Source organism: Parasteatoda tepidariorum, chromosome 4 (genome assembly GCF_982258835.1).
Source record: "Parasteatoda tepidariorum strain Cologne lab strain chromosome 4, Ptep-v5.0, whole genome shotgun sequence".
NCBI classification, from domain to species: Eukaryota; Metazoa; Arthropoda; class Arachnida; order Araneae; family Theridiidae; genus Parasteatoda; species Parasteatoda tepidariorum.
In genome coordinates, this window is record NC_141758.1 from 53,542,962 (window position 1) to 53,570,521 (window position 27,560).

The following is a 27,560-nucleotide window of genomic DNA, read 5'->3' on the forward strand; positions in this document are numbered from 1 at the left end:
ACGATTTAATCCAGTTACATTTAAAAATTAATTAAAATGATAAACGAAGATTTTTTGATTCACAGTTGGTAATTTATAGTCACCCTGCAATTAATGATAACACAAAGCATATTCTTAGTAAAAAGTAGTTTCTGATAGAAAAAAATAATAAAAAAAATTCCATTTTAAATTAACGGGGTTCACAGATCAGCTGGAAAAATCAGAGAAATGTCAGGGAATTGAATTAAAATTTACTAAAAGTCAGGAAAAAATGAATTAATATGAGAAAGTCAAATATTTTTTCCAAGAAGAAAATTGGCCTTGTAATAATAAATTTTTTAAAAAAATGTTTATTTTCAGCTCTTATGGCTAGTATAAGAGCTTTGCAATATATTTTATAGTTAAGAATAAGGCGGAACAGAAAAATTACTAATAAATTATATACCACCAGTGATATACTTCTGGGATATTCGAAAAAATCATACTGGAAATATCAGAGAATTTTTTTTTGAATCAAGTTTTCTCAAGTCTTGATAATTTCTCGATTAAAAAAGCAAATTTAAGAAATAAGAAATGAAAACATTAAACTGTGTAAGTATTTGATGAGACTCTACTTTTGCAATAATTATCCTTAAAAGCTAAAGCAAAAATTGATGTAAAGGTAGCAGGAAAGATATGGTGGGTGACAAAAAGAATGTCTTTCTGGAAAAGTAAATTTTAACCAAAGGCGCCAAGAAAATCGTAAAGAATGAGTAAAAAGTACAAAAAATAGTTGATCAAGGGGAAATGATAAAGAGCTATTCTCAAAAAGAAAGGCTTACGAAAAAGAGAAATTTTTTCTGACAACTTTTTTGAAAGGTGAATTTTTTTTCCAAAAAAGAAAAACACAAAAGAAAGTTAGAGGAGAAAATACCAGTCATTATTAATTTTCTTTTATTTTAGACACTTGTTTTTTTTCTATTATATCAGTACACTAAGTAAGAATTTCCGCTAAGACATGCATTTTGGAAGAGGGAAATGATTTTAGCGCAACTTTTTGGCTCAACAAATTACGAAAAATTAGACTTGGAAATTTCTTACACCTATAGAAGGGAAAAGAAAATTTTATTCCGCAGTTTTTGTGGCTGATATCACATTCGAAAAGTACGCATCCCTAAAACTGAATAAAAAGGAAAAGATAAACTAAGAATCAAATTATAAACAGCGAAAATAAGTGCGACCAAGCATTTACATAAAAAGATAAAATAATTTTTTTCAAAAAATCGTTAATTTTAATTCAAATTTAACTTTAAAAAAATAGTTCTAATAGTTAACTTTAATAAAAATTCTATCTTCCTTTAATTTTTTTCCCTTTATCAATGCTTTTCCCCCTTTTTAAGATATTTTAAAAATGGAAAACATAATATGCCAATTATAAAGTACTATAGTTTCTTTTTTTCCTTTAAATGAATAGTTTAACAGTTTTTCCTCATAATAATTTCCCTTCAAATTTATAACAATCTTTATTTCAATAGATAATTTTTTTGCTGGTGTTTATCTCTCAAATCGAAATAGTCTGAAGTGATAAGAAAAAATACTAGGGCAATACCAAAAATAAAATGCCCCATATTCTTAGAAATAACAAAATCCGTTGATATTTTTATAATATTTACATAATTTTAAATGTCCTTCTGTTCTCTTACATATTCGCCAAATCGATTGATGCATTTTTGTTGAAGCTCAAACATATACGTTGGATATGCCCATGTCATACCAGCTACCTGCCATGTTCATATTTTAGCCTTTTCAGTTAATTTAAGAGCTGAGTTATCTTCTGGCTAAATACTCCTTCAAATTAGGGAATAGAAGTTAAAGAATATGCGTGGGATGATTTTACATTGAAATAATCCGAGGAAATAAACGGTATCATAGACGACGTTTAGAGAATACTTATACCCTTGTTTAATATTCCAATCTCCTCTTCAATGTGGATCCATCACAAAATATACGCTGACAAAAAACAGTGGAAATTGACCTGGTGACGACAAACGGTTCAGCTCTGACGGCGAGGTGAAATTCTCAATTCTCAATTACATAGTGAAAAGATGGTATGTAAATTAGACGACGACGGGGTAAGAAATGAGGTACAACGCTTTCAATCACATGGCAGAAAACTAGTAAGTCAATCAGCAGTCAAAGAAGTAAATCATGAGGTTTCAATTACATAGTGAGAAGTTGGTATATAAACTAGACGACGAGGTAAAAAATGAGGTGCAACGTTTTCAATCACATGGCAGAAAACTAGAAAATCAATCAGCAGTCAACGAGGTAAATCATGAGGTTTCAATTACATAGTGAGAAGTTGGTATATAAACTAGACGACGAGGTAAAAAATGAGGTGCAACGTTTTCAATCACATGGCAGAAAACTAGAAAATCAATCAGCAGTCAACGAGGTAAATCATGAGGTTTCAATTACATAGTGAGAAGTTGGTATATAAACTAGACGACGATGTAAAAAATGAGGTGCAGCGTTTTTCAATCACATGGCAGAAAACTAGTAAATCAATCAGCAATCAAAGAGGTAAATCATGAGGTTTCAATTACATAGTGAGAAGTTGGTATATAAACTAGACGGCGAGGTAAAAACGTTTCTCTATCACATGGCAGAAAATTAGTTGGTAAATCAGCCGACGACGTTGTAAATTAGGAGGTTCAACGATGTTTCAATTACACGGTAAGAAGCTGGGAGGGAAATCAGCTTACGACAAGGTAAATTATAAGGTTCAACGATGTTTCAATTACATGGTAAGAAGCTGGGAGGGAAATCAGCTTAAGACAAGGTAAATTATAAGGTTCAACGAATTTTCAATTAAATAATGAGAAGCTGGTATGTAAGTCAAACGAGGTAAAAAAAATGAGGTTCATTTTTTTTTCACAATTACATAGCGGAGAGCTAGGAGGTAAATCAGCAGAAAACGAGGTAAATTATGCGGTACAACGCTTTCTTAATTACATGGTGAGAAGCTAGGAGGTAAATCAGACGAAAACGAGGTAAAAAAATGAGGTACAATGCTTTACCAATTACATGGCCGGAAACTAGTAGGTAAATCGGCCGATGACGAGGTAAATCATGAGGTTCAATGATTTCTCAAGCGCCTAGCTACGGAGCTGGCAGGTAAATCAGTTTTTTCTTTCATTTCTAATACCGAAACTTGTTACTAATAAGGAAACATTTGTCTAAACTTAGTGCCTGCCTAATCAGTTTTATTGTTTATAAGTACAGAAAGAAATCATCGAAAACTCACAATATAACCATGACAAAATTAACAGTGGTAAAAAAATCGAACACAATCCACACCAACATTTTTTTGAAGAATAATAATGATATAAAGAACGAATATAAAATTTAATTCCTTAATATTTATAGATTAAAATTTAAATTAGATTACCATTTTAGTTTTATATACATATTAAATTTAGGAAATGTAATTCACAAATACAAACTAAACATAAACAATTTAATCCTGAGTACGTCCCACTAATAAAGCATATTAGTACATTATAAGTCCAGTTAAAATAGGCTGATCAGCACTAACAAATAGCATAAGACAATAACAACAAGTCCGAGTCCTTTATTTTTGTTTTAGAGAAGAAAAAAAATTTTATAATCTATTCGTCCTCAAACAAATAAGTACGCTAAAATAGGTAAATTTAAAAAATTGTATAATTTTATGATCATATATTTAATTAGAAAATATGACAATTAATTTTATCAAAAACTTTTCCACTTAACTTCGATGAATAAAACTCTTCAACAACAAAAAAATTAGTACTCTAAACACAGTTGATTGCAAACAAACTTGCCCATTTTTTTATTTATTTATTTATTATGAAAATAATAAAAAATTAAGAAACACAGCAAAAAAAAAAAGAATTTTCTTTAAAAAAAAAAAAAAAAGAGAGAGAGATAACATTATACAGTAAGCAATTATGCCGAAAATGACAAAATTTTGTTAAATTTCATGACTTCGGGATTAACATGAAGTAATAAATAAAATTTCCTTTTACTAAGAGAAAATTTAAAAATCGATATTTTAAAGCTTTACTAATTTCGAATTTAGATTAAAAAATGTTTGAACTTAAAGAATTATTTCAGAATTTTAAATTAATAATAATAATGAAATAAAAAAAAACGATATTAGATTTTACGAAGATCTAATATAACACAATTTCCAGCCACAAAATGATTGCACAATTAACAACTTTTTACAAGCTCTCACAAAAATAAATTTCTTAAAAAAAAATTACAACATGCTTAACCCAACAAAATGAACAATAATAACACTGGGCAACAATGAAATTGCGTTCCGGATGAAAGTGTCCAATCCTAAATGAATTAAGCATGCTGAACACGAATACTAAATTGGAAAAATACATACAAAAAAGTATCTCCTTGAGCTTAGAAACTGTTTATTTATATACACACGCCATTTAAAGACGAGTGATACAAGGAAAGATACATACATATTCAAAGATACATACACCAAGTTTCAGGTACACACTACTAATGTTCAATACTTACACCTTTGGTCATCCGTCAGCGTTCAATATCCAATGCGCAACTATCAATGTCCGTCACAGCAGCAATAATGCTTTTTGTTACAACGTGGTCGACATTGAGACTACGCAAACTTGGTCGTTCATAATTTTTTAATTCCTTTCAAGTTCGATAATTGTGAGCAATAATTGTTTGATTATCTTAAGTAGTGCTAGAGATATGGTGAAATATACAAAAAGGGAAACTAAAATAAGAGGGGCTTAACTTCCAACGGCTATCTAAACAATTGGGACCTTATTTACCAAATCGCAGAAGACTTTAACACGTTGAATGCCACGCTAATTTAAATACGGCTTGCCCGTCTGGCCAAAATGATTTGTGTGCGTTCTATATTGCATTAATTTCTTCAAACCATTTTAGTAACGATAATAATATTAAAAAAACAAAAAGCATTAAAAATTTACTCGAATTATGTGTTTCCAATAATCTTAGCATCGCCGATCACCGGTGACCCCCGTGGCATTCAATGTATTAAGGGTCATGAATCTAAGTCCATCAGGGGAAAAAAAGATACTGACTCTTAAATTAAAATATCGTTGGCACAAATATTCGAGCTTATTTAAAGTAAGTTCCTCGAATCATTTATTTAGAAAGCAGCTTATAATGTGAAAATCCAATAATTGGATCAAAAGATATTAAGATGTTTTATTTTTATATAGCGGACTGTCATATATACACCTTTCTACGCATTACAGAAAAAAAGCCGATGGAGTTGTTTTATGATATTTTTATTCAGCACAGCAACAACACCAGCACACGACCCTACACTTATGCCCAAATGGGGCATCTATCGGTTTAATATAATCATGGCCAGAAAAACAGAAAGTTCATAGTAGAGATGGCCCTTCACAAAACCCCCACCCCAATAAACTCCACCACCTCTCCAAGGTGCAGGCCGTGGTTGATTAACACCCTAAAATCCCCTTTTAACAGAGTATAAAGTTACATTAAAATAAGAACATGAAATTGAATACTTGTTACAATTGCAGTTAGTGCAGTTAACACTTACAATACAGAGTTTTTCAGATTTGGTGTTAAATGTTGTTGAATTCAAATTCGTGTTCAGCATATTGAATTCAATAGGAATTGGCCACATTCATTTCGAAAGCAAGAACTATTTAAAAGAATCTTTACTAGTTTAATAATAATAAAAAAAATAGTTAATTAAAAATTTATTACTCGATTTTTTAGTAACAATAGAAATTAGTATACACACAAAAATAGTATATGAATTAGGATCACACATATGGATGTAGTTGTTAAGTAATGGAAGCTTAGGAAGGATATTGCAGGTTAGTGATTAGGAATGTTTAAACAAGAGGCGCATGATGCAACATGAAGCAACACCGGAAAGTAGGATTCCCATTGTAAGGTGTAAATCATGCAATGTAAGATTCCCCAGTTATACAAGTTCAAAAGATAGCCCTTCGAAAATAGGTTATACAATTTTTAAATAAAAAGTATAAGCATGCAAGGAAAAATCATCAAAGTTGCCAGCTCTTGAAAATATTTACAGGTTTTATTCGTTTTTAAGAAATCTACACGTATTTTTGTAAATTTGTGAAATAAGTTTCTATTCTGTGATTTCGTGAAAAATCGGAAAACAAATCAAACAACAAAAATCACACATCAATGGGCGAACCGAAAATTCAAATTTTTCGGTTCTTTAACCCCTTAACGATCGGTTAATTTTCAAGAAAGTGGTCATAAAAGTGCCTATTTTGCCACTAAGGTATTTGATTAGTGCTGACATCTAGTTTAAAATAAACTAACTATCTACAATTACCTTAAAAATATCCTAGTACAGCCATTTGGTGCGTAAAATTAGAAATAAAATTTTTTCCGGGCAAAATAAAAGAAATAGTTTTATTATTATAGGCGCGTTACTACTAAGCACTCCAGCCCGGAAATTTCACGGGAGCGAGAAATAGAGGGCGAAACCTCACCCCGTCATTTTCACGGGAGCGAGAAGGAAGGGATTAAATCGATTATTAAGATTCTCATTTGTATTTGAAGACAATGGGTTCTGAACAAACACACATAAAAATCAAGAATATCAGGACACAATATTTTTCATCAAGAAAAATCAGGAATATCAGGACAATTACTAGCCCTAGAAATTCCGTTCCCGCAATAACTTATTTTGTGAAAGATCCGTTAACAAACCAGAGTTTTTTCCTAAATGGAACCTGAGAAGTATTACTGAGTGCTGAAAGAATAATATTTAATTGGTTAAGGCTCAATATAGGTCACATAATTTAGTTCTTTTGATAGCGTACTTTTCGTAACTTTTATTTAAAAACCTAACGATTTCCTAACCAAATTATTAAAGTTCATTATAGGAAAATTTCAATGTATTCCAACATTAAAAATGGTATAAATTTTTAAGAACTGGCAACAGTGAAATGTACAAGAAAGAATCGATGAAAGGAGGCAGTAGAAACTATTATGTTTTTAAATAAACCACCACAAAAGTTAAGCGGTATTAGGAAAGATGCTAAAATTAGGAAAGGAAATGAATGTAAACAAACAAAACTCACTCGCAAAATTTCAGGAGAGATATAATCTGGTGTCCCTACAGCTACGTTAGACTGCACCTAAAAAAATACACCATGATGACGATATGGAATAAACAATGAAAACAAACAATGCAATTGAATTTTTGTAGAAAATTCTCGAGACTTTGGGGTCACAAGTTTAAAAATCGTACAAAAGTTCGAAAAAACATGAAATTTAAACCATTTTTTTTTTTTTTTTTTTTTTTAAAGATTCAAGATTTCTATTTTTTTCTTTAATTTAATAAAGATCTTAGAATTTAATTTCTTGAAAAAATAAAAATAAAAAAATAAATAATTATAATGTGTTAATATCCTTTTTGTTTAGAAATTTTTACCCATGGACTGAAATTAATGCATGTGATATTTAGTAAAAATTGATGCAAAAGTTATTTAGCTACAAAATTCCGAACACTTCCTGTTATTTTTATACTCCATTGTGAATAAATAAATGAGTTAATATTAGAATTGATGCAATAAGCGTCACTTAATTATGACCCGAATTTACATGAATAACTTAGCTTATTGCATCCATAGAGATGAGGTAGTGATTGCATCCAACTCAATTATTGCATCATATAAAGACGTAATGCTTTAAAACCTTTATTTCATCTGCATTGTAGTTTTGTGGAATTGTAAAGGATTGGTTTGAGGAAAATATATAGGTAGCTTCGCGTTGCTGCGTTGGCCCCCAAAATCTCCAGACTTTAATTTAAAGGAGCATCTGTGGCATGAAGTTGAAAATGTTATCTAGATACACAGCTATTCAATACCACACTATTAGAAAGTGCTATGAACGTGCCACAACGACCTTTCAACATTTTGTGAAGTTCATAAAAAGAAAAATATATGCTGTGTTAAAAATTTGTTACTAAAAACTTGAAAAATATAAGCTGTGTAAAATGTTATAAAAATGATTTTCTGGTAACTCAAATAGATTTTAAAAAAAAGCAATAGAACATTTAGATATTTCCTTTTCCACTTTTTTTAAATTTAATTTGTTTATTTATTAGATAGAAATAAATTTGCATTGACAACCACAGCTTATGAACATTCAGATCATATATATTTGCTCATAAGAAATTTCGCAAACAATTACATTTTATACCATTTGGGGAAAAAAGCAGTAATTACAGACATTTTTTTAATGATATAAAATGAATGGCGAACAATATTTATTATTATTATGTTCTTTTCAAGATAAGTTAGTCATAAGACAGTGACACTTATCAGTATTATTACATGTTGGAGTGTTAAGGGGATAGAGGAAAAAAGTGGACAACTATGATATAAAAGGGTGGTCATAATAATTATAATTAAAACCAAATACTTATTTTAAATAAATCAAACTATTCCTAAGATGTGACTTAATAACCTACCATTCCGTCTTCAAGTAGCCTTAGACAGGAACCGAAATCTGCTAATTTGATATGACCATTGGCGTCTAACAGAACGTTATCTGGTTTAATATCACGGTGTACGTACTGTAGTTTATGTATAGAGTCTATTGCTAATACCATTTCACAGATATAAAATCTAGCCATATCTTCAGGAAGTCTGTCTTCAAACTTGCTCAGTAAAGTTAACAGGTCTCCTCCACAGTAATAATCCATGACCAGGTACTGAAATAAATAAACAAATTTTGCAACAAAGCCTAATAGCTTAAGCATATTAAGTTTTTTTCCGTTAAAATTATTTCATTTTCATTTTCCTGAGTTAAAAATAAACTTAATAAATAAACAAAATATTACAAATAAATTAACTGCGACAGTTATCTATGATGCATGGTGTACATATTTAGCTTGTATGAATGGTGGGGAAAAAAATATGCAATAAGAACATAGTTAATTTCAACCGATAGATGGCGCTATTCGTGTTCAAAAAGCAACGTGACTGAAAATCCTCGCAGACTCATTCTGCTTCATACCATTACAGATTAAAGAATTGAAAAACATTATCACTAAACTCGAAAAGACTGAAGAATTAGAGATGCTCCGGTAACGGCAGTAGCGGTTTTCAAATTAGAGTGAATGCAACGATAACCGGTTACGTTGCCGCACTAGATCAAGAAAACCTTCATATTAAGGTTGAACTAGCTACTAACGTTTACAACACGAGTTTGAACTAAATGGTGTGCACATTGAACATGTATAAAGCGAAAATTAGTATCTCGAATTCGGGTCTTTTTATTGCGAAAAAAAAGCTAGCCTTAAAAAAAGCTTGTCAAATTTACACCATTCCTGAGGTTATTAAGAACCCTACCTTATAACTGTAGATGAGCAGCCGACCCAATTTTATGGGTTTACGACTACCAATGTTCAACTCCGTAACCTTGTAATTTTGAACCCAATCCAGAAGACAAGGGAACTCCTGGATCGAGTATTGGGAGAAATTTGCTTTCGTGGAGGACTTTTAGATGGAGCTAAACCGCATTTGCGTTACAAAGAGTGAAAGACCATGAGAACCTCCTACGGTTAGTCTGACGGCAAAGGAACTCTTACCCATGATCCGTCTACCACTGAGGATATTTCACGTCAGCACTGTGGTCGGTGCAAGCCGGATGCAGAATTCGTATCGACCAGCCATTGATGGGATTCAAACACGGTTCACCCCATTGGAGGGCGAACGCTCTATCCCCTGAGCCATCACACGGCTCTAAGAACCCTAACTTACAAGGATCAGCGAAAAATGACCACGAGACGCAAAGAGCTTATCATCACGAGTTTAAATTCCGGCCCTATTCGAAGTTGTCTCCGCCTAGCATTGCTTGCCTGAAATAGGCAGAGTCGGACGTGAAAAATCAGGTTTTGGTTCATCTTGTGACGTAAACAGCCTTATGCTAGGCCTCATGTGAATGAGGTTTAAAAGGTATATATCAAATTTAACCAACATCTGTCAACCAGAACGGGCTCTATATTTATCTAAAACGTGTAACTTTAATTGTAACCAGCTTGTATTGCTATTTTTATTATTTTTTTTTTGATTAAATTAAAATCAAGATAGGAACAGAACGAAGTACACTCTTAAAATGATTTAATACAAAATCATATGGATTTTAACAGTCATCAACAACACTTACCAAATTGACTTCATCTTGAAATGAAAAATGAAGATTTGTGATCCATCTTTTATCGCCATAGACAAGGACCTCTCTCTCTTCTTGGAAACATGCCGTCTGAATTAAAAACATATAAAAATAAGTCACAACACGTGTTAATAGCTAAATATTGAAGCATAATTACAAAAGTATAAAATTAACCAGTTACTCTTAGCAAAATCACATGTCATACTGGGCAGCCTCCCCCCCCCCAAAAAAAAAAAATTAAACAAATCCCCTCACCATTTCAACAAACAAAACATAATATAAATACTATTTTAGTTATTTCAACAACCATGATTTTTTTTATTTTTTATATCGGAATACAATGCGAATTTCACTTAAGTTTTTATAGAAACAGCATTTTCAGACAATGAATTTAAAATCATGATTAAATTAATTCTCTACCATGATGTTAGGGTTTTTTACAAGTTAAACGTTTAGGGAGGAGAATGTGTTCGTTTTAGAACAATTTGTTTCAGCTAATAATGTTTACAGTTAATGAACAGCCACCAAATTCAGTAAACTAGAAAATCAGTTGATTAAGCGAAGTGGTTTTATAAAACGTTTCAAAATTTTTTCGCTGTTTTGATCCAAAATCTCCTTCTCCGTTTTTTTTTCCACATTACGATGCATAAATTTTAAAAGTTTTTTTTTATATTTATATCTAAGTGGTTTTAAAACCTTTTCAAAATTTATAAATCTCCCAGTTTTGTTCCAAAATCCCCGTCTCCGTTATCTTCGAGTAATCTTTTTACTTCAAGATCCTTCAGCTTTAGAAAAATGTCATCAATGGTGGCAATACTTTTCAGATTCTTCGTAAACTGGTGAAAAGGGATTTAATTCTTTCACCAAAATTCAAGAGTTTTATCAGTAAATACGTGATCAGTAATACGTGCCATGCATTGTACAGATGTTTTTGTCACAAAATCGTCAACGACGTGCTCTTCCCGTCGGTAAGCAATTATCACAAAATAAGAAAGACGTTCTTGGTTCGCATTATCAAAGAAATAGAAAATATTGCTCCGATTTTTATAAAGCACCAAACACTCCCACACAAAGAATTACAGTCGACTATTTCGGTAAACGCATCATCTGTTAGTTTCTTGCAAGTGCAAACAGTTAAAGAAAACTTGTTAATACTGCAGTCCTGAGACTAATGCTTTCTTTTTTTATTTCACCGATATGATATAAAATAGTAAACAATGTTTCCGAATTTTTAATAAATTGAAAATTTTTATTTTCTTATATATTTCTATAAATTGAATACTGAAAATGAAGAGAAATTTTTAAAATTATTGAAAAAGTTTTTTTTTTCTTCTTCTTTCAATATGATTGTCGTCTGGATCGAAGCCCTAAAAATGTCTGCTTACGTCCTTAACGGCTCAGCTTTGACCTGATCATAAAATTCCAAAATAATAATAATAATCATAATAAAATTAATTAATAAATAAAAAAAATAAATAAAATGAATACATAAAATAAATAAATAAAATAAATACATAAAATAAAATTAATGATAATTAATTTTATTAGTTAACAAAAATAACAATTTTCGATTTGATATTAATGAATTTTGTTTCATCTCTAGTAAACAGTCCTATCGATAGTTGGTATCGATAGTTACCAAGTTTGTAATTAACCATTTTTGACTTTAGTGTACCAAAAATAGTTTTTTTTTACAAGAATCAAAATTTCATAAATAAAACTTATTTTATTTTTGATCACTTACTTCAGCTCTTTTCAACATTTCCCATTTATTTAAAATTTTCATAGCATAAACTTTCTCAGTATTCCTTTGTTTAACAACAGCAACCTAAAAAACATGAAAATCGTTTAGTTACAAAAGTAATAATATTTTTTATCTATTATTTGTACATTATCATTATTATTGTAAAAGTAAAACCTTCCGCAATCAAGTCCATAAGTAGCCTCCGATGATCGAACCTCCAACCTTTACAAATGAGAGAGCTCATTACGCCATCATGGCTCATGTTAGTGTTGTATATTTTAACCAACTCTTATTCTAGCAATAAAAATTAGAGTAATGCTTTTATGCGTATTTATTCATCAAAAGCAGGTTATCAGTGTATAAAATGAAATTATTTTTAAAAAAATTTTTTTTTTAAAAATCGGTACAAAATTCTTTATAAACATTTCTAAAAAAAATCTGTATCCTACTTTTTATTTTATATAAAAAATGTGAATTATAAAAAGTATGTTCGTTGGTTCTTCTACAACAAAGTGTGTTTATGAACTTTTTGCTTTATTTTAACTGATTCGCCTGATTCACCAATTCGCTTCCTTCATGTTCATTTTCATTCATTCACTAACTCATTTCATTCTTTCATAAACTTACTTATTTATTCATTCACTCTCTTGTTTATTCATTTACTCACTTGCTATATCAAGAATCATTGCAAAGTACCATTTAGTAAACTCAATGAAAACAAACAAAAACACTGGGAAACAATTTTTTTGTATATATATATATTGCATGAGATTCTTTAACAGATCTAAGATACTTTTGTATCGCTGATTTCAAATCTGCAATCGATTTCTTTCTCCAAGTTGTAGTTTTTTTAAATGGCATTTTTAGTCTATTTTAAGTCAAAATATACAAGTTTAATATATATAGCATTGAGTCGTATAACTGTTGCGACAAACTTCTAGGGAAGTTAGGGCACAACATCAGATGTAAAATTGCAGAGAAACCGGAAACGTCGTCATACGTCGCTAGGGGCGATTCCCCTATTAGGAATTCAACTCTGTGAGTGTTCAATTCTGTAGCCTTGTAATTTTGAACCAATCCAGAAGGCAAGGACACTCCTGGAACAGAACCCACAGAGATGTGATTTGTTATGTTGTTATGGGAACATGCAGGAGTTTGAGACTCGACAGATTTAACGTGCATCAGTCATCATTTACTACATGGGGAGTCTTCGGCCAGCGAGGATCGAACCCACAACTTCTTGGACATGGGCCCAGTGCCCTGCCAACCAGGCTATCCCGGTCCTGGCAAAGCGCGCTTAGTCGCGTACGACAACATTTTTGAACATGGGTTCCTATGCAATTTTAGTCCTGATGATGTGACTTAACGCCCCTAGAAGTTTGGTGCAACATTTATGCAATTATATTTTATATAGAGCGCTTTTAAACCTGTACATTTCAATAAAATATACACTCAAAATGGCATTAAAAAACTCTGTAGCTCAAAGGAGCAAAACTAATTTAAAATTTAAAATTTCCACATCCGAATTCAGCAAGTTTAAGTATTTGTAAAAATGCAACAAGAAATTTGTTCCCCAGAGTAATATTTGCAACGAAAAACATTAAACGATGTTCTTTATTAAATATAACTTTGACATGAACCCCTTCCTTCTCGCTCCCGTGAAAACGACGGGGTGAGGTTTCGCCCTCTATTTCTCGCTCCCGTCATATTTCTAGGCGGCTGGAGTGTTCAGTAGTCAAGGGTCAATATGAATAAAACTAATTCATTTCTTTTGCCCGGAAACCATTTTATTTCTCATTTTACACTCCAGATGGCAGTACCAGGATATTTTTAGGGTAATTGTAGATAGTTTATTTTAAACTAGATGTCAGCACAAGATGTTTGGATGTATTAAAAAAAATAGGCACTTTTATGATCGTTTTCTTGAAAATTAAATGATCGTTAAGGGGTTAAATGGCTGCTGAAAAATATTAAATGAATCGATATATTATTACCATTATATATGAAAACATCCTTTAGTAAACTAAATAATGAACAAACAGTCATTATAAAAATCAAAAATATTAATTTCTAAAGCGGAGATTCTATTTGTCCCTATTCAACAAAGGTTTAAAAAACTAAAAAAAAAAAGTTCAATTTTAAACACAAATATTTGACAGACTAGTTATATTTTAATCTAATTTTTAAAACTATTCAAAATGTGCAACAAAAGAAGAAGAAACTATTTTGTAAGGGATAACTAGTTTAAATATATTTGCACTTCATTAGCGTTCGTTGTTGTAGCATACCAATTTGTTAACTCACAATGATAAGTCTCAGTTAAATTAACCTAGAAGGTGTAAGAATATAATTGCCAGAATTAATGAGAACTTGTCAAATTTAATGATTTGCGTCTTTATGTATGTCTGAAACTGAGACAACCAGACCTCGGCTAGACGATGGCAAATCCACCGAGTGTAAAAATCCATGTGAGATTTTCAAATAAATAAAAGCATCAAATATAATGAAGTTATGAAACTCATATAAATCAATAACTCTAGGACGAGATAATAGAAATTAAATAACGCGCATAAAATATGGCTGGTTACGAAACGAATTTATTTTGTAATGTAACTTTAAAATAAATATATTTTAAAATATTGTAAATATTTTTCATATAGTTTAAACTTTTAAAGTAATAAATCAGATGACAATTTTTAAACATAAAGTCTTTATTTTTTTAAGCTTTCTTCTATACATTTTAGAAATTATTTTGTTTTCAAGGAATTATTTTTTAATTTGTATATTTTATCTTTGTGTTGAGGCTTTTAAAAAACAACAATTTTTAATCAAAATGACAAAATTAACAAAGCTGATTACTTTTTTAAAAGAAATTCTGGGAAAAAACATCTTTCCAAATTTAATGCTAGAATGCCCTTCTCTCCACTTTAGCTACTTGCGCTGGAAATACGTACAACGCTTTTGTGACATAGCACATATACGCGCGCTGTGCACATCGGCAGGCAATTAACAAAGAAATAAAAAATGACGTTTTATGGTTCGTATCACAGAAAAAAGATAGTTCCGATTTTTATAAGAAATTGAACATTTAACGCTTCGTAATGAGTTTGTGCTTCAGTACGCGCCTCTGTTAACAATTTCATTATACGCTCAAATAAGGAGTATTGCTTAAAAAAATATATGCGCTTTTAAACCCAGAAGACTATTTACATAATGCAAACGCAGTAACACACACACATGAGAGAGAAATTTATCTTCACAAATTCAAAAATATTTTTTTTTCTTGAAAAAGAATTATTGACAGTTAAGGCTAATTATCTAAATTTTATATCAATTTATGATACTTTTTTTTTAAATTTGCTAATTTTACATAATTAAAGGCTTCAAGAAAAGAACAACGTACGCACAAATAAGGGGTATTACACCAAAATATATAGCCACCTTTGAATTCACGATATAATTTTCACAAATCATACGCTGTAACTCTTTCAATTAACACAAATACAGCGAGAATCAATTGAAAGAGATATAGTGTTAGAAAATTATCTTCATAAATTAAAAAAAAAAAAAAAAAAAAATCTCTGAAAAAGAATTTTTGACACTTAAAACTGATTATCGGTCAATTTTATATCAATTTATGATTTTGTTTTAAATTTGCTTATTTTACATAATAAAAAGCTTCAAGAGAAGCACAACGTACTCACAAATAAGGGGTATTACACAAAAATATAAAGGCACCTTTGAACTCACGATATAATTTTCATAAATCATACGCATTCAATTTACACAAATACAGCGCCAATTCCATTGAAAGAGTTATAATGTTAGAAAATTATTAAATTTTTTAAAAAATATTAAAATTATAGAAAATTATTAAATTATTAACTTTAAAAATATAGAAAATTATTAAATTTAAAAAAAAAATTCCTTTTCAAGTAAAAAAATATTATGAAGATTATGGCTAATAAGATTATGGCTAATAATCAAGAGAAGCACAACGTACGCACAAATAAGGGGTATTACACCAAAATATAGAGCTACCTTTGAATTCACGATATAATTTTCATAAATCATACGCTGTAATCCATTCAATTTACACAAATACAGCTACAATTCCATTAAAATAGTTATAATGTTAGAAAATTATTAAATTTTTAAAATAATATTAAAAATATAAAAAATTATTAAATTATTAACTTTAAAAATATAGAAAATTATTAAATTTAAAAAAAAAATTCCTTTTCAAGTAAAAAAAATATTATGAAGATTATGGCTAATAATCTAACAATTTATGAATTTTTTTCTTTCTTTTTTTTTTTTTCTTTTTTTTTTTTGAATTTGCGTATTTACTTACTTTGAATTGAATTTAATTGCTTAGCTCGAATTTGCTTATTTTATAAGGTAAAAGCTTAAAAAAAATATTCTTACAACATTTTTTTTAGCCATTGGAAAATTTGTTTCTTTTTCTTTTCCTTATCAGTATTGTGGAAAGTTTATATTTCAAACGTTATTTTAAAATATTATTTATTTATTTAGGGTCGGCATAGCCTGGCTGGTAGGGCACTGGGTCCATCTCCAAGAGGTCGTGGGTTCGATCTCCGCCGAAAATTCACCTAAAAAACGGTGATTGATGCACGTTAAATCTGTCGAGTCTCAAAGTTCTCCACGTTCCCATAACAAATCATACCTCTGGCGGTACTGATCTAGTAGTTACCTTGTCTTTTGGATTGGTTCAAAATAACAAAGCTACGGAGTTGAACATAAGTAGTCGTAAACCCAAAAATTGGGTCGGTTGTTCAACGACGGGTATAAAATAAAAATAAAATATTTATTTACTTAGTTACTTGCAATATGTATAGCTTATTATACAAAAATACCAAATATTAAAAAAAAAATCTCAATTTTAAATCTTTTATCGCTTACGTTGGTTTTCTTATTGCACAGTAGAACCTATATTAGTCTCGAAGGTAAAAGAAAAGATAACTATATATATATATTCTAGTTAAAGTAATGAATAATGATAAATAATGATTCTAGTTAAAGTAAGTGAATTAATGAAGAAAAAAAATGAAGAAAGAACTAAATGGAATCTGCTTATTAGGGAAGAGATCAATCAGTCATCAATTTACCACCTCTAATTGTCTTATTAAGGGCAATCTATCTCAAAGACAATATATTCAAGATAATAGTTAACATTGATAAATAGTGATAAATTTATCAAATGTTTCTCTTAAATAAGAACATTTATCATTATCACACCGCTTCCTAGAAAAACTTCTGACAAGCATAACATTGAGTCGATTAAATTAAAACTTACAGTAGTTGGATAAAAATGTGAGAGCAGTGCTATGCTAACAATTTATTAAATTATAAATTGCGGTACGGCCAGCAATAAAAATTATTTCATTTTATTAAACAATTGCGTCTGATTTCGTATGTAAATTTAATTATTCCCTTAAAAAATCATTATTTCATTAAAGCTCAATTACAGAAAGTGATCGGTATACAAAAATAATAATAATAACAATAATAAAAATGTTGTACAAATTTGTTTAAACGAAGAGCATATTCCTTTTAGTCATCTACCACTTTAGATTTAAAAAAGCATGGTGGCTTGACTTCAAATTCAAATATAAATATTCATATCATTATAATAAAGGTAAAAAAACTGTTTGTTTCCTTTAAAATAAATCCTAATGATGAAAAACTTGTACTACCACTTTTTATATAGATTGTTAAAAAAAAAATTGTCCATTTAAAAGGATGCTAGACATACATGAGTTTAGACTGCATCTCTCATTGCGTGAAATAAATATTATTTTTTATGTATTACAATATCATAAATAAAAATAGCTTTTATATTTTTACCAACTTAACCTTAATGATACATATCATAATATATTATTATATAAATAATACTTGAGAAGTAGTAAAGCATATATAATTCATATATAAAAAATATAAACTAATTTTGTTTACAACAATAAACAAAACTATTTTCGTATATCATTAGTTTGACTATCACTTTATAGTTAGACAACAACTCTATAATTAACGTAAAGTTTCTGTCTTTTTAGTGGGGTTAAAAATATATTTATGCCTACGACTAATTTCTCAACAATAAACTTCACAGTGAACATTACGGTAATAATGTTTGAGCCATTAAAAGTCCATTTAAGTCCTAACACAAACTAATGAGCATTTGATTATACAAATAGTACAGCGAGTTAGTATTTTCGGCGTTTATTATCGCGTCTGACAAATTATCGGAGCTCAGAGTACTAATCGGAGCTAAATGTATTTAAAATCATTTCTGTACAGATAATTTCAGTATGTGGCTGGAAATATGCTGCAATTTCTCTCCCCATAAAAAAATTATAAAACATTTATAAATAGTTTGAAAAAAATACTAGAGCTAAATAGAGCTACTTAAATTTGTCCTTTTCAATAATACACAAATTGCAATAAAATTATGACAGTCTAAAAATTATCAGAAGAAAGAATTAAAATAATACAAAATGCCATTTTATTAATATATACGAGTTATTAAGTTTGCATTTATTCTGAATATAAGGTTTTCTGGCACAACAACCAGATAAGTCTATACTGCGTTAAACACAATTGAAAGAACTTACAATATTGTGTATATTACAGTGCTAGGAAGCTTAACCAAACCAAGCATACCTGCCAACTTTTACGCATTTGGCGTAAAATTTTGTTTTTATATTTAAAGTGGTAGTAATATGTATGCTTTCTATAGATTCCTTGCATTTATAAACTTAATTTATAATCTTTTTGGCCACCGCCATTTTTCAAAAAATGAAGCATATATATTAATATGTAATACTGTCGTAGTTGTCTGCTTAAGCTTTTTCAAAATACAGAGTATGTTTCTGCCGAAAATAGTATTAAAATTTCATTTTACTACCACTAGGGAAAATCATCCTCGAAAGGATTAAAAGTTGGCAGTTATGCAACTGACGCTTAACCAGAAAAAAAAGAGAAATAAAAGACATGAAACAAGAAAATAAAGTGAGTATGATAGTTATGCGTCGGGGAACTATTTTTTAATAATATTTCAGGAATTTAACTTGAATTTTTTCCTCCGATATTTAGAAATGAAGTTATTGTTATAACTAATAATAAGTCAGGGGTCTGTTTAGAAATTTGAAAATATCTTTTCATAAAAACGGACCCTTCACAAAATATTTTAACTTAAAAACGGACCCTTCACAAAATAATTTATCTTTTAATCGGACTCTTCACAAATTTGTTTAGACAAATGTAAACGAACTAAATTTTGTCTTCGGCAGACGCTTCTTCCTTTATTCGTCCGAAATGAATATTCTGCGTTCAGCAGTATAGGCTAAATACCAAATATTTGTATGTTGCATCGGTAATTTAGTAGCTGCAATTGCTGTTTATTTTTTAAAATTTAATTTTTTTAATTATAATTTTACAGTGTTGAGCATAATCTTGCATGTCTTTACAATTTAAAAACTCCTTGAAAAAGTTTTTTTGCAATAACAGGACCCTATTTGCACAAATTCACAAAAGCCGGACCCTGGTTGAAAGAATGCGACTTAACGTTTATTTTATGTTCACAAATTACGAGTAATTTTTTCACAATTTTACAAAAACGGACCTTTCACAAAATGTCTGGACAGACCACTGGTTAAACACAATTGATAGAACTTACAATATCGTGATATTACCGTGCTAGGAAGCTTAACCAAAGCAACTGACGCTTAATCAGAAAAAAAGAGAGATAAAAAGAATGAAACAAAAAAATAAAATCAGTATGATACTTAGGGATCAGGGAACTAGTATTTTTTAATAATATTTCAGGAATTAAACTTGAATTTTTTCCTCCGATATTTAGAAATGAAGTTATAGTTGTAAACATTGAATGAACAACAAACTAATACATAATAAGTTATCAATCATGAACTTATAATATTCACTATAAGCAGGGGTCTGTCCAGACATTTTGTGAAAGGTCCGTTTTTCGTGAAATTGTGAAAAAATTACTCACATTCTTTCAACCAGGGTCCGCTTTTATGAATTTGTGCAAATAGGGTCCGTTATTGCAAAAAAAGACTTTTTCAAGGACTTTTTAAATTGTAAATAGATACAAGATTATGCTCGGCACTGTAAAATTATAATAAAAAAATTAAATTTTCAAAAATAAACAGCAATTGCTGCTTCTAAATTAGAGATGCAACATTTGATATTTAGCCTATACTGCTGAACGCAGAATATTCATTTCGGACGAATAATGGAAGAATCGTCTGCCGAAGACAAAACTTAATTCGTTTGCATCCATCTTTCTTGTTTTCTGCCCTGGGAAGGGTTTATTCGATTAACAAAACAATAATGAAGATAAACAAATTTGTGAAGGGTCCAATTAAAAGAAAAATCATTTTGTGAAGGGTCCGTTTTTAAGTTAAAATATTTTGTGAAGGGTCCGTTAACGGACCCAAATTTCTTCTAAACAGACCCCTGCTATAAGTTATCAATCATGAACTTATAATAATAACTGGTATAGGTAATAAAAAAAGTTAATTTTTTGTCTTGTTTAGAAAGAAATTGTGTAGTTCCTTTTTTTATAAAAAATATAGTTTCGAACTTCACGTCTATATTTTTGATGACACATACAAAAGAGGCAAAATTCTTTTTTTAATCTTAAAAAACGAATACAATACAGCCATTTTCCTCAACCTCAGAAAGTGTAAAAAACGCCGACATGGGATATGTGAGAAATAGCTCAAAAATGCCATTCAGGATGATGTTGATGGTAGGGCACAAAAGCGGTGGGGGTGACAAAAAATAACAAATGACAAAAGATGACTCTCAGATTTTTTTTTTCTTCCTGTCAGACGCTCTTGTCTCGTAAAGTTACAGTCATTTACTTTTTTATTTTAGAAGAGCGAAGATCTGAGCTTGAAAGTCGGAACACTTATGGCTTAGATGTGACGGTCATTAGCCTCAAGCTATATTTTAAACTCACGAAAAAAAAGGGGGGAGGGGGACTCTTTTTCGTATCTTTCGATCTAATAGACGAATTTCACTCATAAATCATATCAAAATTCATATAAAATTGCAGCTTTGTTTGCTTGTTTAGATGATTTATATAAAGCGTTATACTATAAAATATGTACAGTCGGACTCGTTTATAACGAGCTCGGATTTAACGAGAACTCGGATTTACCGAGGGAAACGAGAATATTTGGTTGGATCAATGTTAAGTCTATGGAACAGAAGTCGCTTTTAACGAGCAAGACCCGGTTTTAGTGAGCAATATTTTTCTGTCTTGCTATCTTTTTTCTCATCTTTCTAGTCTTTCTGTCATATCTTTTTTTCAAAATGATAAGAAATGCGAGCGAAATAAAAAAAAAACCGCGAACTGAAACTTCAAAGTAAGCTAATAAACTACTATTTTAAATATGTAGATTAATGAAAAAAATAAAAATTAATGTTTTGGTAAGAATCTTTTCCTTTATTTTTCTTTCCTTTAAGACTGTAGCGCAACTAGAAATTTTTTGCTGGTTGGGGAGGGGGGTTAGTTGTCATTAAATTAAGAAAAGTATTTAATTTAATTAATGTAGTTAAAGTAAGTAAGTATTCATTAAATTTTATGTAAACTCAATAATTTGACCTCCCAAGCCCTCTTCTGGTCGCACGCCTGCCTTAAGGACCCGTTTATTACGAGCACTCGGATTTAACGAGTACATGTTACGGTCCCTTTGTGCTCGTTACAAACGAGTTCGACTGTACTATAAAGATATAGTCAGTATATTGCACACAATTAGTGTCAAAATAATGCTTGATATTTCATAAATTTTATTCTAAAACAAAAAATAAAAGTTGTAAGAAAGAAAGAAAGACAGTTGCAATGGACAGATGAAGTTAAAAAAACAGCCGCATCAAATGAATATTTTCTTATAATGAGTTTTAAAAAAATTAGAAAGCAGTGCTTACGTTACATATTTTATTTCATTTCATAACCGTCGTTGAACAGCCGACCCAATTTTTTGTGTTTAAGACTACTAATGCTTAACTCCATAGCCTTGTAATTTTGAACCCAATCCCGAAGACAAGTTGACGGAGCTAATACACACTTGCGTTACATGGAGAAGAAAACCTACCATGGTTAGTCTGACGGCAAGGGAACTCTAACCCATGATTACGTTATGTATTTTATTTTATAACCGTCGATGAGCAGCCGACCCAATTTTATGGGTTTACGACTACCTATGCTCAAGTCCGTAACCTTGCAATTTTGAACCCAATCCAGAAGACAAGGGAACTCCTGGATCAAGTATTGGGAGATACTTTTTGAGCTAACCTGCATTTGCGTTACAGGGAGAGAAAGGCCACTCGAACCTCGTATGGTTAGCCTGACGGCAAGGGGACTCTAACACAGGATCCGTCTACCACTGAGGATATTTCACGTCTGCACTGTGGTCGATGCAAGTCGGATGCGGAACTCATATCGACTGGGATTCAACGCTCTATCCCCTGAGCCATCGCGGCTCGTTATATATTTTATTTTATAACCGTCGTTGAACAGCCGACCCAATTTCATGGGTTTACGACTACTTACGTTCAACTCCGTAGCCTTGTATTTTTGAACCAATCCAGAAGACAAGGAAACTCCTGGATCAGTACCCCCAGAGGTATTGATTTGTTGTGGGAACATGGAGGACTTTGAGACTCGACAGATTTAACGTGCATCAGTCACCATTTTCTACACGGGGAGTCTTCGGCCGGCGAGGATCGAACCCACGACCTCTTGGATATGGGCCCAGCGCCCTACCGACCAGGCTATCCCGGCTCGTTATATATTGAACAAATCCAAGCGTAAAACAGGAAATTTTAATCCTCCTCTGTAAAATCAAATTGCAATGCTTGCATAAGTAATTCCAAGCCAGGCTCATACTTAAAAAAAATAAATAAAAGAGTAGAAGCGTGAATCTTTTAAATAAATGAAGAAGAAAGAAAATAAAGATATTTTATCACCGCTGTAGAATCTGTTTATTTTTAAATACAAAATGTCATCATATGAAAAAATTTTGTGGGAATGAAAGATAATTATAATTTTTTAAAAACTAACTTTAATTTTAATGCCCGTTACTCATTTTACAAAAAAGTGTCTGTTGAGATATTTCAGATCACCGGCAGAAATTTGAATTATTAGGCACGTGAGCATCATTCAAGTTCGTTCAAGTACCATTCAAGTTCGGATACCAAGGTGGTTAAAATAAAAATAAAAAACACTTGATATAGAAGTATATGTTGAACAATTTAAAGCATGAACACTTAAAAAAAGAAATTCCATTTTTATTTTCCTTTAACTCTTAGGGGCATAACTTTTTAACTTATTTTTCATACTATTTTCATTATTTTACATTAATTTGGGTCAAAATAAGTGAAAAATATTATATTTAGCATTTAAATAATTTAGGGTTATGAAATACAGCATGCAACAAAGAACTCGTCTTTGCGTTTAAGGAAACGTCCTCCTACCACGCATCACTTCCAAAAAATAATTTTTCAAATTTACATGTACATTTGCATTTATTTAAATCTAAGAGGAACAATTATTCATCGTAGAAATCTCTCTAATTTACAACTCAATTATTGATTAATTTTTAAGCAAGGAAAAAAAAATTCGAACTACTTTTCTTTTTTTGGATTTTATACTTAAGTACAAATATAATTGATCTATCAGATTTTTTTAGTAACTACTGTTAAACTATTTTTTATGATTAAAAAATACTAAAAGATATTTTTACTTATATTTGAGGAGCCAGAAATAAATACATAAAAGGGACAATGGTATCCTACCTGCGTCAAAGGGTTAAGAAAGTAAAATATAATTCTTAATCATACCTTTTACTTCCTATTTTAAAATTGAATAAGCGAAATACAAATTAAAATTATGGGTTTGCTATTAATAAAATAAAAGAGGTTGGCCGATAAAATAATAAAAATAATTCAAATTTGATACTCGATTTTTAACTATTTTTCTAAAAATTAACATTTGAAGCAACAACATAACACTAGACTGATATTCATGTATTGGTATGATTTTTAATAAATTTAGATATTTATTTTTTAATTCTAAATTAGGACAAAAATTAATTATTAAAATAACTCGACGTTAAAATATGATAATACTTTTTCTATTCTAGTTTTTGACACATAATTAACACATTTGAAGCAACAACATAACACTAGACTGATATTCATGTATTGGTATGATTTTTAATAAATTTAGATATTTATTTTTTAATTCTAAATTAGGACAAAAATTAATTATTAAAATAACTCGATGTTAAAATATGATAATACTTTTTCTATTCTAGTTTTTGACACATAATTAACACATTTGAAGCAACAACATAAATCTAGACTGATATTCATGCATTGGTATGATTTTTAATAAATTTAGATATTTATTTTTTAATTCTAAATTAGGACAAAAATTAATTATTAAAATAACTCGATGTTAAAATATGATAATACTTTTTCTATTCTAGTTTTTGACACATAATCTTAACCAGAAAATTGTAAGTCAAAAATACTAATACACAAATCAACGACTACTTTGCAATTTAATATTAAACATTCGAGTATATATATATATATATATATATATATATATATATATATTCTTTTTAAATATATGAAATTTCTCCTTTAAATTTAAAAAGAAAAATAAATACTTACTTCTCCAAAAGCACCACGACCAATAACTTTGAGAACTTCAAAATCATCTTTAGTTAAACGTAAACATTTGATCTTCTGAGCAACAGGATTAACTGAAAATATAAAATAAACTATATAGTTTCAAAATGCAATTTAAAGAAACTTACACGCATTTTAAGAATCATAACTAAATAAATATTTTTATTCAAGAGTGCAATGTTACTCATATTATTTGTTGAGTATCGAAAATAAATATTTAGAAAATAGGTAGCAAATATAAATGAATGCGAAATATAGCTATCCAAGCAAACAAAATGAAATATTTGTCGATATTGGAGACATAAAATAAATTTATATTGAAAAAATTCAGGATGAGTTTTTTGAAAAGCATTAAATACATTTCCTATAAAAAGAGTTGGTGATCAAAATACGATTTAATGTTTTTAAATTTTGTATAATCAGTAACGTTTTTCATAGCGATACATGAAAATGTTTTTCAAACAATTTTTAGAACATTCAAAGTTGAATAAATTATTCCATTTCTAAGTTTATATTAGCAGATATGCATTTTAAGTTAGTAAAAAATCCAAGCCTAAAAACTATATTTTTGGCAATATATACTTATATTTTAAATTCATGACAAAATTTTATGAATAGACAATTCAGAAAATGGCAATATTATTTTAAAAATTTACGAAAAGGCTTTTTATTATAAAGCACTTGGTCTTGTAAATTAAGTTTTTGGTATGATGCTATTACAAGGAAGCCATTAACATTCAAATAAATAAATAAACCCTTGATTGTTTTAGACATATTTTATCGAATTTTTGTAACAGGTAGCATAAATTATATTACTAATGTTTAAGCTATGCCTTTCTCTTATACAAAAGATTTATTACAAAACAATTTTACTTGCTATTAAAATTGAAAACAAAAAATTTTTAAAAATATATTACAAGACCAAATGCTTCGGGATTCGTTATTAGGTTAGATTTTACGTAAGTAATTTAGTAAGACATAGTAAGATTTTACATACTTCAAGCTTTTTTTTTTCAATGCCTATTCATATATTGACATTCGTTATTAGGATTTTAGAAAGGTAGATGTTGACCAATCCTCTATTTACTGCCATTCAATTTTATTTTTAATTTATAACCGTCGTTGAACAGACGACCCAATTTTGAGTTTACGACGACCAATGTTCAATTCCGTAGTCTTGTAATTTAGAATCCAATCCAGAAAACAATTTAACTCCTGGATCCAGTATTGGAAGAAATTCGCTTTCGTGAAGTACTTTTTGAGGCAGCTAGTTAATCCGCATTTGCGTTACATGAGAAGTAAAATCACGGAAACCTCTCACGGTTAGCCTGACGGCAAATGGACTCTTAACTCCTCATCCGTCTACCAATGAGGGTATTTTATGCTAGCACTGTGGTCGGTTCAATCCGGGTGCGGAATTCGCATCGGCCCGCCATTGCTGGGATTCGAGCCCGGGTTCACTTTAAGAAAAGAGGCGTGGCAAGTATTTTCTTTCTATTGCTAATACTATGAATGCTAAAATAGAATACCTCAAAACAGATGACACATTTTTTGTGGAATAAGTAGCTAATCATTCAAAAATGCCAAAAATATAAAAATCTCAATTTTGAATTTCATGCTGCTTGCTGTAAGTTGATTTTTCAAATGCACGGCAGATCAGATGTGCCAATGTAGAGTAACAAAATGTAGAATAAGCAATATTGCCTCGTAGAGTAACAAGGACATACAGAGAAGTAAAGAACATACATCCTTCTGACCGAGATTCGAACCCGAGAACTTTCTGACATGTGGTCAGCAACCTCAACTACTACTTCGACTAAACCGCTACAAATAAAAAATTCGAATCATGCCTATGCTATTTATTCTATGCTATTTCTATGCTATTTATTCTATGCTATTTCTAAACCTCGTTAATCCTTATAATGCTTACGGATAATAAAATATTGAGGCACTTTGATTTCTAAAGAAATCAAAAAACAAAAACAAAAAAAGCTTTATACAAGATACTGGGTGTGTGGCGCTGAATGTAGGATATTCCCACAGCTGCCACTGCACATTTTATTCCTTGGTACGCTATTTAATGATTTGTTGTTGTTGTAGTTCATTTACGTCGCACTAGAGCTGCACAATGGGCTATTGGCGATAGTCTGGGAAACATCCCTAAGGATGATCAGAAGACATGCCATCACAATTTTGATCCTCTGCAGAGGGGATGGCACCCCGCTTCGGTAGCCCAACGACCTGCACGCGAAGTCCAGCACTTTACGGTAGCACAGTTTAAGGAGGACCAATACCGCACACCCTCGGTCCCTACGCAGACTGATCCAAGTGGGTCACCCACCCGCACATTGACCGCAGCCAGTGATGCTTGACTTCGGTGATCTGCTGGGAACAGTGTCTTAACGATCAGTCCACTGCGGGACCGCTATTTAATGATGAGAAATTAATAAAAGATCTTCATTTTCAAGCAAATCAACAACACATATAAAAAACAGCTGAATGTAGGATACTCTCACACTACCTCAACACTATACTTATACGAAAAAATTGTTTTAATTTTGATACTTTATATTACACATTATTATTACTATTTTTATTTTGCACAAATAGAAGTTAAAAACTGTTTCTTTTATTTTCTCTTATAAGCTAAATAAATTCTCAATCAGATAAACCTTTTTTTCCAATTCAGATCTTTTCTCTTCTCAACAACACCATCAAAGAAAGAATTGACAACACAGCAATCGACTAAAAGATTAAAATCCCAATTCGAAAGCTGTCTATTTCATTCTTTTTCGTATTCCAGTCATCCACAAATATACCAGTAAGGAAGAAAGATCCTTCGAAA

At 30.3% G+C, this 27,560-nt stretch overlaps 1 protein-coding gene across 19 annotated transcripts in view; it reads right to left on the reverse strand.

Annotated features, from left to right (window-relative positions):
• The window catches only part of LOC107451792 (serine/threonine-protein kinase Genghis Khan), a 288,464-nt gene that overhangs the window by 58,031 nt on the left and 202,873 nt on the right, over positions 1–27,560 (reverse strand). For 17 of the 19 annotated variants that reach the window (XM_016068006.3, XM_071182286.1, XM_071182282.1 and 14 more), the window contains exons 2-6: positions 24,698–24,789; positions 11,963–12,046; positions 10,213–10,308; positions 8,513–8,755; positions 7,119–7,175 (exon numbers count right to left, since the gene is read on the reverse strand). In XM_016068006.3, coding sequence (XP_015923492.1) covers positions 7,119–7,175; positions 8,513–8,755; positions 10,213–10,308; positions 11,963–12,046; positions 24,698–24,789 — 572 coding nt within the window. Of the gene's footprint in view, positions 1–7,118; positions 7,176–8,512; positions 8,756–10,212; positions 10,309–11,962; positions 12,047–24,697; positions 24,790–25,712; positions 26,380–27,560 lie in introns of those variants that run through there. The other 2 variants (XM_087161143.1, XM_087161142.1) reach the window with 2 other exon arrangements.